This window comes from Euprymna scolopes, chromosome 35, assembly GCF_053919585.1.
Source record: "Euprymna scolopes isolate OS-2025 chromosome 35, ASM5391958v1, whole genome shotgun sequence".
NCBI lineage: Eukaryota > Metazoa > Mollusca > Cephalopoda > Sepiida > Sepiolidae > Euprymna > Euprymna scolopes.
This window is the reverse complement of record NC_136516.1, coordinates 36,501,136-36,515,903: the sequence shown is the minus strand read 5'-3', so window position 1 is coordinate 36,515,903 and position 14,768 is coordinate 36,501,136. Positions and strand designations below refer to the sequence as shown.

The 14,768-nt window shown below is 32.4% G+C and overlaps 1 protein-coding gene across 1 annotated transcript in view; it reads right to left on the bottom strand.

Annotated features, from left to right (window-relative positions):
• The window catches only part of LOC145259603 (collagen alpha-1(XII) chain-like), a 150,659-nt gene that overhangs the window by 32,345 nt on the left and 103,546 nt on the right, over positions 1-14,768 (bottom strand). Inside the window, exon 7 of the mRNA XM_080117259.1 lies at positions 12,261-12,821. Within this exon, the coding sequence (XP_079973385.1) occupies positions 12,261-12,821 (561 nt within the window). The remainder of the gene's footprint in view (positions 1-12,260; positions 12,822-14,768) is intronic.

Sequence of the window (14,768 nt, the reverse complement as noted above, 5' to 3'; positions counted from 1 at the left end):
CCCAGAATAAGAGTTCATTCGCCCTTTGGAAGGTCTTGTTTTTAATCCTTCAGGGAGACTAGCCGCCCTCCTCACCAAACAAGTCTGGTGGGGAACCAGTTTAGTCGCCAGTGACCCGACCATGAGGCAGGTAGTACTGGGTTACATGGTACCAGTAGCACATGACATGACATGACATACATATATATATATATATATATATATATATATATATATATATGTATGTATATATATATATATATATATATATATATATATATATATATATATATATATATACTAGCAGTTCCGCCCGGCTTTGCTCAGGCCCTATGTACTATTCGTAACTTTATGTGCATATGTATATATTAAAAAGTGTGAATATGTACGGCAGTGCCTTTCTATATAATAGGCTTCCTTAACTACGATAGAGAAAAGTTGGTAGAGACCGCAGATATCAATTTTTTTTTAAACTTTGACCCCAATTTTGACTCCTTAACATTTATTGTTTTGGGCTCAAATAAAATTAAACTGTTTGAGTCATGTTCAACTAACCTATATCTAAAATTTCAAGTGTTTAGACTGAAAATTGGCAGAGGAGTTTAGTAGAGTCTGCAAAGGTCAACTCTGTAAACTTTGACCTCTTGTCAGCCAAATTTTCGCCCCAAACCTGATTAAAAAGCTTGCTGCATATCTGAATACCCTTTATGTAAAATTTCAAATGTTTAGACCCAAAATTAACTTAATAGTTTTCTAGGGACCGTAAAGGGAAAATCTTTAGAACTTCGACCCCTTGGCCAAATTTTCAGAAAAAAAAAAACGATTACAAAGCTTGTCCTATGCCTGAATAGACTTTATGTAAAATTTCAAATTCTTAGACCAAGATTTGGCTGAGTAATTTGGTAGAAACCGCAGTGGTCAATTTTTATAAACTTTGACCTCAATTATAACTTCTTAATATTTATTGTTTTGAGCTTAAATCAAATTATAAAGTTAGTTCCATGTCCAAGTAACATACAACTAAAATTTCAAGCGTTTAGACCCAAAATTGCCGGAGGAGTTTGGTAGAGTTCAAAAGGGCAAATCGTTGAACTTTGACCCTTTAACAGCCAAATTTTGGGCCGAAAACACATTTAAAAAGATTTCCCCAAATCTTAACACTCCTTAAGTCAAATTTCGAGTCTGTAGACCAAAAATTGACAGAGTAATTTGGTAGTGAAATGTACACAGACAGACACACACACATTTCACTTTTATAGATATATAGATTTGTATTAAGATTTCAATCAGTATCAGGAATCGAAAAATTCGTAACATTTTGGGATACAGAAATCGGAAAAATCACAGCCTTATTTCAGATTTCAAAAGCGATTCTTTCAATTTTATTCCTAGTCACTAAAACTAAAACAAATATATATTTATTAGAAAATTTCTTATTTATAACATAACTCTAATTCACCTAGATAAAACATCCAATTGATACCCAATCCAATTTGGTTGTTTTATTGATAAAGCGAAGTTAATATTCTGCAGTTCATATCCATTTATCGAATGTTTTGAAATGTTCACATTTCTTCTTGCCTATATTTGATAAACGTTTATATGAAGCATTTCAGCGAGCTCACCATTTGATATAAAAGATTTTAAACACTTCGACAAGTTTTGTTTATATATATATATATATATGTGTATATATATATATATATATATATATATATATATATATATATAGGGAGAGAGAGAAATATATATAGAGAGAGAGAAATATATATATATATATATATATATATAAATATATATAGAAATATATATATATAGAAATATATATATATATATAGAAATATATATATATAGAAATATATATATATATAGAGAGAGAGAGAGAAATATATATATATATAAATATATATATAAATATATATATATAGAAATATATAATTATTTTTTTACTATAATAATTAAATAAATATAAATAGAAATATATATATATATATATATATATATAGAGAGAGAGAGAGAGAGAGAGAGAGAGAGAAATATATATATATATATATATATATATATATATATATATATATATATATATATTTCTGCTGTTTGTGGTCTGGTCATAATATCCTCGTAAGTAATTAATCATTACTAGCGAGACCTGTGGAAATTCCTCATTAGACTCATTCATACATAATATATGATGAGGCATTCTAAAAACTTTCGGCGTAAATAGGGACGTCCTGATATTATTGTAGCTTTATTGTTAAAACTGCAAAAATATTTATCTAAACTAGCAGGGACGCCCGGCGTAGTCCGTTCGTAAAGGACGCTGAAATTTTAATTCTTGCAGATTTCACATATATTATTATAGAGTTAATGTTCTATCGATTTTATTATAACGTTGTGATCTCAAAACTAAAAAATATATATCCATATGACTTTGGTGCATCAGCTTGAACAGAAACTGAAACTAAACCTTTAAAAAATATGTATATATATATGTAACTTGAGTTCCTTCAAGCTTAATCAAAACCGAAACCAAAACTTATGAGGAATTCTTGATAAAATTATTTATAAAAAAATAAATGACTCTAGTGCCATCAGCTATAATCGAAACCGAAACCAAAACTTATAAAGAATTCTTGATAAACTTATTATAAAAAAATAAATGACTCTAGTGCCATCAGCTATAATCGAAACCGAAACCAAAACTTATAAAGAATTCTTGATAAACTTATTATAAAAAAATAAATGACTCTAGTGCCATCAGCTATAATCGAAACCGAAACCAAAACTTATGAAGAATTCTTGATAAAATTATTTATAAAAAATAAATGACTCTAGTGCTATCAGCTATAATCGAAACCGAAACCAAAACTTATGAAGAATTCTTGATAAAATAACACACACGCCATCCTATTAATATATACATATTTTTCAGTCTTTGCAACAGCGAAAAACCTTGAATAAATATTTCACAATGAGTTCAGCAAAATATCGGATACATACATAAAGGAAATCATTTAAAAGTCTGGTCAATTAAACAAAAAAGTTATGTCTACATTTAAAGTACCTTAAAGGTAGTAGAGAGTTTCCGTACGCACACCTACAAGGTCACTTTTATATATATAGATATAGATATCTGTAAAAAGTATGTCCATGTACTAGAAAGATTTTATCTTAAATTCTAAACAAAATACTAATTATGCAGAATGTAGAAACTATGCATAAATACTAATTTTTTAGGCGATTATGTGTGAACACACTGAAAAAAACCCAATGATTTTAGAAATTAGAGTGGGGGGTATGTAAGCGTATAAATGTAACCATAAATTCAACCATATTAGAATCAATACTAATTGTAAGAATTCAAAGTTGATGCAGTAAATTCAATGAACTGTTTTAATTACTAACTAGTGTTACATGATAAGGGCTGTCCCCTGTTCATGTAAGTATAAAAATAGAGAGATTAGTTAAAATGAAAATAAGAGAAAGCAGAAATCGAACCCTGGACATAAGTTTTAAAGAACAATAGGTTTAAATGGAATGTCCAGTAAATTGTTAATTCGAATGAAATAAATAATAAATAAACTATTCAATTGTTAAAAGAATGTGGATAATAAAATATGAGTTAAATAAATTAGATATGTAGGTTAAATTCCTTTGTGGAAACAACACAAGGAAAATAGGTTATTGGGAAATCAATGTCGAAAACGTGCAAAGTCGCGCATGTTGAGACAAGTGAATTTTGCTCACGTGGCCGGGATGCATGGAGTTCTCAATATAGCAGGTGGGAGTTAGTTTGTCGTGGAGAGAGTGAGAGACAGTCAGAGACAGTCAGAGAGACAGTCAAGGGAGACAGACAGGCGGACGTCTGAAGCGAGACGTCACTTCAGAAACTAAGATGTGAAACTTTGAGTTCTTAATGAGGGAATCCCGACCGGTCGTATTAAATAAATTCACCATGTGTTTTGGATAAAGCTCATCTTTGTGTTGTGATTTCTACAAAAAGGTAAATTGTATCGTTATTATATGTCTGTGTTATAAAATGTCATTACAACAACATCTCTCTCTCTCTCTAAGATACAACATCATATGTAATAAGACAAGAACTCTCACTAAGACACATATCATTACTAGTAAGAACTCTCACAAGAAAAAGCATCACTTATAATAGTCTCTCTCTAAGACTCTTTAATGAAACCACTATATAACACTAGCAGAGAGTTAGAGTACTTGGAAAAATCAATTGTAAAAGTGATAATCTTCTTGAAAGTTGAAGGTTCAATTCTCAGTGTGGGCGACCGTAAAATACAATTGCGAATTACTTAGTGCTGCTATCCAGTCATGGCTGACGGAATGAGAGCATGCGAAAACCGTTTAATAAATAAAAGGTTCTGTACTAAATTACATGTTCGACAAGATACACCTGAAGAAGATCGGAGGTTACATCAACCGAAACGTTATGAAAATGACACTCAAGATGAGAACAGATAAAGCTAAATAATACGCATCTGTATTTTTTGCTGAAAAAGCATAGAGCTCAGAGCTATAATAATTCACTATTTTCACACCAAAATTCATAATTTCGAATTGATCTAATTGATCCCCCTCCAAAAAAAAATAACCCCAATAATTTCACGAGAATGCAGCATCTATGGGACGCAGGAAAATGTTAAAAAATGAAATAAAAGCATTTTTTGTCATGAATAATATTACTGATAAAAATTTATTAATAATTATTAAGAAATAATTATAAAACGATGTATTAAAGAGCTAGCAGGTCGCCGGGCGTTGCACGGTCGTAAAATACGCTTAAATACGATATTTTAATTCATGCAGATTTCGTATTTATTATTAAAAAGAAAATTCTCTATCGATTATTATATTGTACCCAATATGTAGCATTGATTTAGAAAAAAAATGGTATGGGTATCATTGGCTACAATTGAACCCAGATTATATAACTCTCCAGCCTTATTTCTTAGCCTTGGAGCCACATCTATACGTATAAAAATAGTTAAGAAATAACGTTGTTTTACCTATGCGTAGATTCGTGAATACAAACATGTTTTATCCATTGCTCCTGGCCTCGAGGGCAAATGTTTTGTTTTCCATTTTAACCCGCTTAAGGGTTTAAAATTCTGTCGGCTAAAAGCCAAATCGAAAAGTGTGGTGCAGGTTCAAATTCTCTAGGTATCAAATTTCAAGTCTGTATCCCAAATATTCAGAGATGGATGTTGTAGAGAGTTTTCGTACACACACCGACAAGGTTACTTTTGTATATAGATATAGATATCTGCAAAAACATTTTTATGTACTAGAAAGTTTTTATCTTAAATTCTGCGCAACTATGCAGAATGTAGAAACTATGCATAAATAGAATTCAGTGTAATAATGGAATGAAACAATTCATCTAATACAAAATTAAAAAATGATTAATCAATTAATGAACGTTCGTTTTTTTTTTCAAAGGAAAACGCAAATTAGTTAACCATTATGTAGTCGCTTACATATCAACGACTGAGTATATTAAGATGTTCGTTTTAATAACTTTTAAATAGAAAAGGTAGGTTTTAATACCAATGTCAGAGCCCGGACATTGACAGGAATTGAATGTATCACACTCATATTTTCATTGTCATCGAAATTGGTGAAATCATCCATCTTAAAATCGAATCAATTGCCTGCTTTAATTGAGGACCTATCGTGGTGCTTCGGGTGGAAGCTTCATATGCCTCCTCGCAGTGACTTAATCCACAATAGACTGTAGTCTACATTGCACTTTAGAGAACCTACTGTTGATTTTATAAAATTGCTTTTATATAAAATAGTTTGAATTAAAGTTTAAAATGCAAAAGTCAAGTATCATGCTTTAATTGTGCTCTAAACAGAAACATTTATTTCGAACGCGTCCTTGTCGCATCAAAGCACCTACTCTTGATTTTATATGGCTGGCCTTACTACTTGTACGGTGAATATGGCTTGAATTCTAAAATGAATAAGTCAAGTACCATAGTGTCATTGTGCTTTAAACGGAAATATTAATTTAGAACGCGTTCCAATCAAAGAACCTACTGTTGATTTTTAAATATCGGGGTTTTCAGCTTGTGTGGTAATAAAACTTCTCAAATGTGCTTGTGATGTTAGGCCGTGTAAGGTGTTAACTTTGGTCAAAATCGCCTGTTCCCTCGTTCATCGAATTATTGATTATCGACGCTTATCGAATATATTCCGACACAAAACCTATCTAAGAACATTGCCAAGCACATAAAGCATCTTTGCCTGAAATTTCATAAAAATCGGCCGAGCCGTTTTCGAGTCCATAAGGAACGAACTCACACACAGACAAAGTTCCTTGTATATAATTGTAGAAACTAGCGGGGCGGGTGCTCCCGGCTTTGCCTGGGTTCAAAATACACTTAAATATGATATTGCTATTCGTACAGCTTTCGTATATATTGTTTATTTAGGTGCTATCAGCTAGAATCGAAACTGAATCTGTAGCATTCAAAGCTGGTGACGTTACCATTCGACCAACGTGACATGCACATAAACCGATTAAAAATTAAAAAATAAAAATAAACTAAGATGATATGTACTAAATGTTTAACGATTTTTCTTTTCAATTTTGACCCATATTTTACACCGTAAAAACAATTTTGACCGGCTACAGACCCATAAAAGAATGGCCCGTAAAAATTCCAATCATTTGAGGCCCCGAAGATACCCGAAGATAACCGAAGATACCCGAAGTTGGTGACATTTTTTCAATTTTTAATTATTTTGTTCTAGCTGGGGATGGGACGTCCTATTCGTTGCCAGACATTGACCCGCTGTCTCATACATTCCAACCGAGAGATCTTTTTAATATTCTAACCACCCCTTTAAATGCAATTATTTGTGCCTCGCTTGCACTTGGTTCATCAGGTATATTTACCTGGTAGTTTTTTAAATTTATTTTCATGAGTCCGGTTGCTTTTATAATTGCTGGAATGATAAAGATCTTCCTAAAATTCCAGTTTCTTTTCATGTCGTACGTAAGGCATCGATACTCCGTTTTCTTTTCCATCTCAGCTCTGTTTAAGCCAGCATCCTTAGGGACACTAACTTCTACTAAGGTTGCTTCTTTCTGCTTCTTGTCTCATATCACTATCAAGTTCCGTTTTCTAGGTACTTAGCCGTAGGAACTGCATAGTCATAGTGGATGGTGCATAACTTATTTCCAACTGTTTTCATCTGGTATCCACGCACTCCATTGTGTTGCATTTTATAGTAGTCGTTCTCCTTACAACTGGATGGAAGGTGTCTTACGCTCTTTACGTCTGTGTGGCAGAAGCTGCACTTGTTTTCATTGCTGAGACCACTCATCTTCTTAAAAGCAATGTCTTTCACGGTGTGTGTGTGTGTGTGTGTGTGTGTGTGTGTGTGTGTGTGTGTGTGTGTGTGTGTGTGTGTGTGTGTGTGAAGGTTAATAACAAATTTGGTCTTTTGTTGTAAAACTGTAAATAGTACCTACTAGCAGTTCAGCCCGACTTTGCCCGGGCCCTACGTACTGTTCATAACTTTATTTGCATATGTGTATATATCAATGTTGAGACGATTAATCGGAATCAGACATCGGAAAAATCAACAAATTTATAGGTATCGGAATCGGTATCGTAATCGAAAAAATTGGTGCCTATTTTCCGATGCCAAAACGATTCTTTTAATTGTTTTTCTTTTTTTCATTTTTATTTGATTTTGTTTAAAGCAAAATCTTCCATTCTAGGTAATGATAAGGAAATAATAATTATTTATTGATTTTAAAATTTAAGCTGAAATCGATAGATCTTCCTCCACGAGTCTATTTTGACGTTTAGGAAAATATCTGCATATTTAACAAGTTTTATTTTTCTACAGAAATCGAAGAAAATAGCTACTCTATAGTAATATATATATATATATATATATATATATATATATATATATATATATATATATATAGAGAGAGAGAGAGAGAGAGAGAGAGAGAGAGAGAGAGAGAGAGAGATTTATAAAGAATCGGAATCGGTAATTGTATCGGAATCGGGAATTTAGTACGGAATCACTAATTGTATTGGAATCGGGAAAAATACTGTAATCGTTCCATCACTAATATATATATTAAAAAGTTGGATTCATGTCCACATAACCTACATCTAAAATTTCAAGTGTTTAGACCCAAAATTGGCGGAGGAGTTTGGTTGAGTTTGAAAAGGTCAACTCTTTAAACTTTCACCTCTTGGCAGCCAAATTTTTGCCAAAAACTGATTAAAGAGTTTGCTGCATGTTTGAATACACTTTATGTAAAATTTCACATTTTTAGACCTAAAATTGGCTGAATAGTTTGCTACAGCCCGCAAAGGTCAAATCTTTTGAACTTTGACTCCTTAGCAGCTCAAATTTTCGGCCAAAAATGGCTTGCTCTATCTCTGAATACACTTTATGTAAAATTTCAAATGATTACACCAAAAATTGGTTTAGTAATTTGGTAGAGACCGCAGAAGTCAATATTTTTTAATCATTGACCCCAATTTTGACAGCTTAACATTTATTATTTGGGGCTCAAATCAAATTAAAAAGTTTGATCCATGTCCAAGTAACATACTTCTAAAATTTCAAATGTTTAGACCCAAAATTGGCAGAGGAGTTTGGTAGACATTTCAAAGGTCAAATCGTTGAACTTTGACCCCTTAACAGCCAAATTTCTGGCCAAAAACCGATTAAAAAGATTTCCCCAAATTTCCCTACCTTTTATGTCAAATCTCGCGTCTGTAGATCGAAAATCGACAGAGTAGTTTAGTAGGAAAGTGTACACAGACACACACACATACACACACACAGACAATTTCACTTTTATAAATATATAGATTGAATTCAAAACTCTTCTAATTTCTTTCCTACCCTTTATATTGTGTTCATGTTTACATTTTAAAATTTGTAACTATTCCAAATTTCATCTCATTTTTGACAATATTTTTTGAATAACACACGCATACACGTACAAAACATATATAAAGAACGGTTAGATAAAATTACCGACGGCGCCGATCCCTTGACCGAGTGGATAGACCTACTGACTATCCACTCGATGGTCGTTCGTTTGGTCCCGGGCTCAGGATGATTACTGACCTAGTCACAATGAAAATCCGTGATACCGCGAATCAGTTTGAGGATGACTATATAAAAGCCCCTTAATCTTTCGTTGAGTCCTGTTGGTAATGACAGCCGTTGCTAATACTTTAGCGTAATGCAAAGCTCTTTGTAAATAGAAAAAAATACATGAAGCATTGCGGGAATGACGGTCAATATTTGTACAAGCATTATTAGATACCATTGCTGATGGCGCTGGTCGTATGACCCATTGGGTTGAGCTATTTACTATCGACTCGATAGTCGTTGGTTCGATCCCGAGCTTTGGATGCGTGCTGATCTAACCACAATAAAGAGCTGTGATACAGTGAAACAGACTGTCTCTGAATGACTACGTATATATATATATATATATATATATATATATATATATATATATATATATACATTCCATAACAAACGGAAGGAAAGAATGTAGGTAAATTTTTATTACTGTATATGGTTTTCTTTAAAAGTAAAATGGATTTCATACTGTTTTATTAAATAGTGTATTCTCAACGTCTGAAGAGAAGCCGTTATTGTGAATATTTTCAAACGATATAAGGTTTGAAATTGTCCGAACGGTCACAAAACGATTGTAACGAATAGAGAAAATTCACTACTTGTTGCCATCAATCTGATCTTCGTTGTCTTGCTTTTGTTAAAACAATATATGAATGCTCGATTACAAAAAACTGGTAATTTCAAAGCTTACAAATTAAGTCACCTTATATTGACTTAAACTTTAGTGGTAAGTGAACAATTACCGAGTTCTCACTTATCTGAGCATAATAAAATACGGAATATTATATATATACCAATTATGTTTGTATAATAAACATACTATATATATATATATATATATATATATATATATATATATATATATATATATATATATATATATATATATATAACTACTTCATTTATTCACATAAATTTAATATACGAAAGTATAGATTTATGCGTAAACTTTAAGTATTTACTTCAAAAGTGCTCAATACGTAGGTAGAGCTAGTTAGTAATTTATAAAATATATATGGTGATTAAGCTACACTGAATATTATGCGTTTCATCCAACTATAGGATTCGGGGCGCGGTGTATACTAGAAAGCTGATTGGCCGACTAGAAATCCTCAACATATATAAAAACAAGAAGCAACGACAGAATTCGCGCATAGGCCTGACGAATCCTATAGTTGGATGAAACGCAGAATATTCAGTGTAGCTTAATCGCCATATATATTTTATAAATTACTATATATATATATATATATATATATATATATATATATATATATATGTATATATATATATATATACATATATATATATATATGTATATATATGTATATATATACATATATATATATATATATATATATATATATATATATATATATATATATAGTATGTTTATTATACAGGGTGACCCCATAAAACGGGCTCCGACACTAATTAGGCCCCGTTTCTTAGTGTTTTGTCCGAATGAAATGAAATTTCGTCATAACTAGTTTATTATATTAAAAACATCACATCAAAACACTAGGGTCTTTGGCCTTTTTTTTTTTTCTCCGTTCTACAGCATATGTTCTAGATGGCCTCCATTTAGCTTTTTTTTTGGGGGGGTTACCCTGTACAAACATAATTGGTTACAAATCTGCATACATGTTTCAGTGAAATCCTAATATGAGTATAACACCTCATAAGACAAAAAAAAATGAATCGATATTGAAAGGGGAGTCAAAGTGACATATGTCTTATAAATAAAAAAATAAAGAAAGAATTTGAAAACTAGAAATAAATGAACGGATAAAAAACGAGGAATAGATTAAAATAAATAAATAAAATAAATTAATGAAATTAATAAATTTATAAATTAATAAATTAATAAAAAGAACTCGTCAATAGGAAAATGAAGTCGCCACCATAAAGGAAAAAAACAACCATAAAAACGTAAGATAGGGAAGTAGCGACGATAAGAGTATAACACAACTTCAAATCAAAGCGAAAATTCAAGACCAATAAATAACCGCCAAATTAAAAGAATACTAACACCTCTCCACAGCGACAGCTTAAGCACACGAAATCGTACTTCCCACTCTTCCCTCACCCTGTACTCCACACTTTCCTAAAAAAAAACTCACTTCTTGCATTCACAAAGTATACGCCACACTTTCTTCCAGAACGTTAACCACACCTAAAATATCTTATAAAACTAATGTAATTTTGACCCCTGTTTCAATATCGATTCTTTTTTTGTTTGTTATTGTTGTTGTTTTTTTAGGTCTGATGAGGCGTTATCCTTGAATTAGGATTCCACTGAAACATGTATGCACATATGTAACCAATAATGTTTGTATAATCAACAAACAATATACCAGCTCTATCCTACACTGAGCACTCTTTAATAATCAAACTCGAGAATCTAACGAATTTCGAACGGAAACCTTTATTTAATCTACGAGGGTAGCATCGTTTGAGTGTTGCTCCTGTTGGGGATTAAATTTTCAACTTCCAAAAGAGTGTAACTTTTACAACTAAATTTTACCAAGTACTCTATCCACTGCGATACGGGTCCTTGAGAATTGTCTCTCCAAGAATCCAAATAATACGAACAATCAGTCAATCCTCATCTTAAAAAACAATAATAATAAATAAATAAACTGTATATGTCGTAGTTTTCTAAAAAAAAAAATAAATAAACTGTATATGTCGTAGTTTTCTAAAAATAAATAAATAAATAAACTGTATATTTCGTAGTTTTCTAAAAAATAAATAAATAAATAAACTATATATGTCGTAGTTTTCTAAATAAAAAAAAATAAATAAACTGTATATGTCGTAGTTTTCTAATAAAACAATAAATAAATAAAATAAACTGTATATGTCGTAGTTTTCTAAAAAAAATGAAAAAAAATAAATAAACTGTATATGTCGTAGTTTTCTAAAAAGAAAAACTGTATATGTTGTAGTTTTCTTTAAAAAAACTGTATATGTCGTAGTTTTCTAAAAAAAAAAATGAAAAAAACTGTATATGTCGTAGTTTTCTAAAAAAAAAAAAGTATATGTTGTAGTTTTCTAAAAAAAAAAAAAAAACAAATCAAAGAAGAAATGGATAACAAGCATCTGTTTACCTTTGCACGATCTGATGTTTAAACTTTTTACAATAGATTCCAAGTACGAGTAGCTGCGGACAGTGAAAACAGTTCCGGCGTAGGATGCAATCGCTGTCAATTCGGACAAATGAAAGCCGCGTCCGACCCCAATGGCGTAGACGGTGACCCCAAGGTCGTGCAGCTTCCTCGCCTCATTCTGAGTAGCTGCCGTGTCCGTGGACATACCATCCGTGATGAACACAACGATAAACTGTGCTTCGGTGTCGTTCATACGGGATTTAATCTGCTGGCTTACAAGGTCGAGAGCTTCGGCCGTGTTGGTAGAACCGGGTCGGTATGTGATGTTAGAAATCGCCCTCTTCAGGTCGTCCTTGTCAGTGTATGTGAGAAACGAGAATTCCAGGTGGGCATGGTCGCTGAAGGTAATGGCGGCGACGTGGACTTGCGAGTCCGCCGGTCCGATGTCGAAAGGATCGATTATATCCGCAACAAACTCCAGCTGTCTCTGGTAATCAACAACCCAGACACTGGCAGAAGAGTCCAGGACGAATATTACGTTTGCTGCCTCTCCCGAGCAACCTGTAATTAAACAATAAAAAAAATAACCAGTGGCACTAAACATATGTTGATCAGTACGATAATGATCTAGAATAGATAAAACTTGATGATCCCTGACAAACTGAGTGTTCTAATTGCGAACCCAGGCGGTTTCATTGTATAAATTCCATCTAGTGATGTTGGCAACCTTCACATGCTCACTCTGACCAGGTATTCGTAATGTAAATACTTTCCGACGAGATAGAAAGCGGATAGAGAGTAATACGAAATAAACTGGATGAAACTCAAAATTTGTTTTCTTATTTATTTATTTTTAAAAAAGACTTATAAACTGTATATTTAACACCCAGCAGACTTATATCACAGAGGGAGATTTTTACATTTCCAATAAAATAAATAATGATTTATAAAAAGAAAAAATGAACGCTTAAGAATGCCCTCATACGAAAGAAATATAGCATATACTAAAAAATGTAAAAAAAACAAAAAAAAAACCAGCTTTTTTAAAGAAAAAATTCTTATATCGTTTGGCTTTTTAAAGAAATTTTAATATTCTTCAATGACGATATTTTTTCAAAAGGGCAACCTTATTTTAATATATTTATTTATATTTAAAAATAAGAAACGGACTGGAAGAGTAATACTTGCGACTAGCCTGGGTTCTCAGTGTTGCCCGGGTGTATGTAAGGGTGTTATTAAGCAAAAAAAAAAAAAAAATTAGGAGTAGTAGGCAGACTGGAACTCGTAACGCACAGGAGGGAAAGGGGGTGGAAAAAAGAAAACTGTCCTGTCGATGCGCTCACCGCGATTGTGACATCATGGGCGATCGTAATAACGTGTTTTATGCGACGTCGTTGACGCGAGGTTTGAATGACTTGCAAAAATGTCAACGATAAAAGTGACCCCCTCCTTGTAAAAAATGGCCCAGTTGACGGTGAAAGAATTAATGTTTTTGGCCAATGTTTGGATATTTGTCGTCCGAAACATCCAGCTTTTAAACGAAACCGATTTTCTCACGGTCCGAGGCGTCTGTCGAAAGTTTTAAGCAGACATACAAACACCCACATATATTTTGCCTTTTATCTATAAATATAAAAGCGAAAATGTATGTATGTATGTGTGTTCGCTTTTTCTGTGTGTCTACAAAAGGCTTCTTTCAGAGAAGTGGTCGGTCGGTTCACAACTTTTTAAAACTTTTTATATCACATATAAATCGTAATATCTCACAGTTAACAACGAAGCTCGCCTGTCTATTTAATTTGCTCGATTTCGGGAAGATAAATATTCAATATTTGTCGCTCGCCCCATGTGGGTTAGTCTTTTTTCCTATAACATCTTGGGGGCGAGGAAAAAAGCGTTCAGCAATAAATGAATACTATCCTGCAGTCAAACTTGACCTCATTAACTCATTAAAACACGCACCTGCTAAATCCAAGTAATTAAATAAATTCAAACGCGTTTCCGTTAGCATCTCGCGGTGGGGCAATGGTTAACGTCGCACTTTTTTTTCACAACTTTACCTCAACGGTTCGGGTTCGATCCTCATACTTACTTTTTTTTAATCCCCCCACACACACCTCCAAACACCCGGGCAACGCCGGGTACCCCTCGCTAGTATTATAGGAAAAATAAAAATAAACGTGTTTTGAAGTGTTTTTTTTTATTTCTGAAAGTAGGGCTGGAACACTCTGTGTTATTCCACACAAAGTATAGTGGTCAGATCTTAAAGTGGGTGCAGCGAGATATATTTTTCCCATTATTTTCTAGAATTAAAAATGGTATTTACGCAGAATGCGAACCGTATTATAGTTAGGAACGGATTTTAAAGTTAAAGTTAATGTTCACGATATCTTTATTTAATTGTTAGGTGAGAGTACATAATAGTATTAAAAAATCTGTCAATATTCTGCGAAAACACCTTTAAAATAAATATAAAATCAATAGGTTTAATAAACTTATTGATTTTAC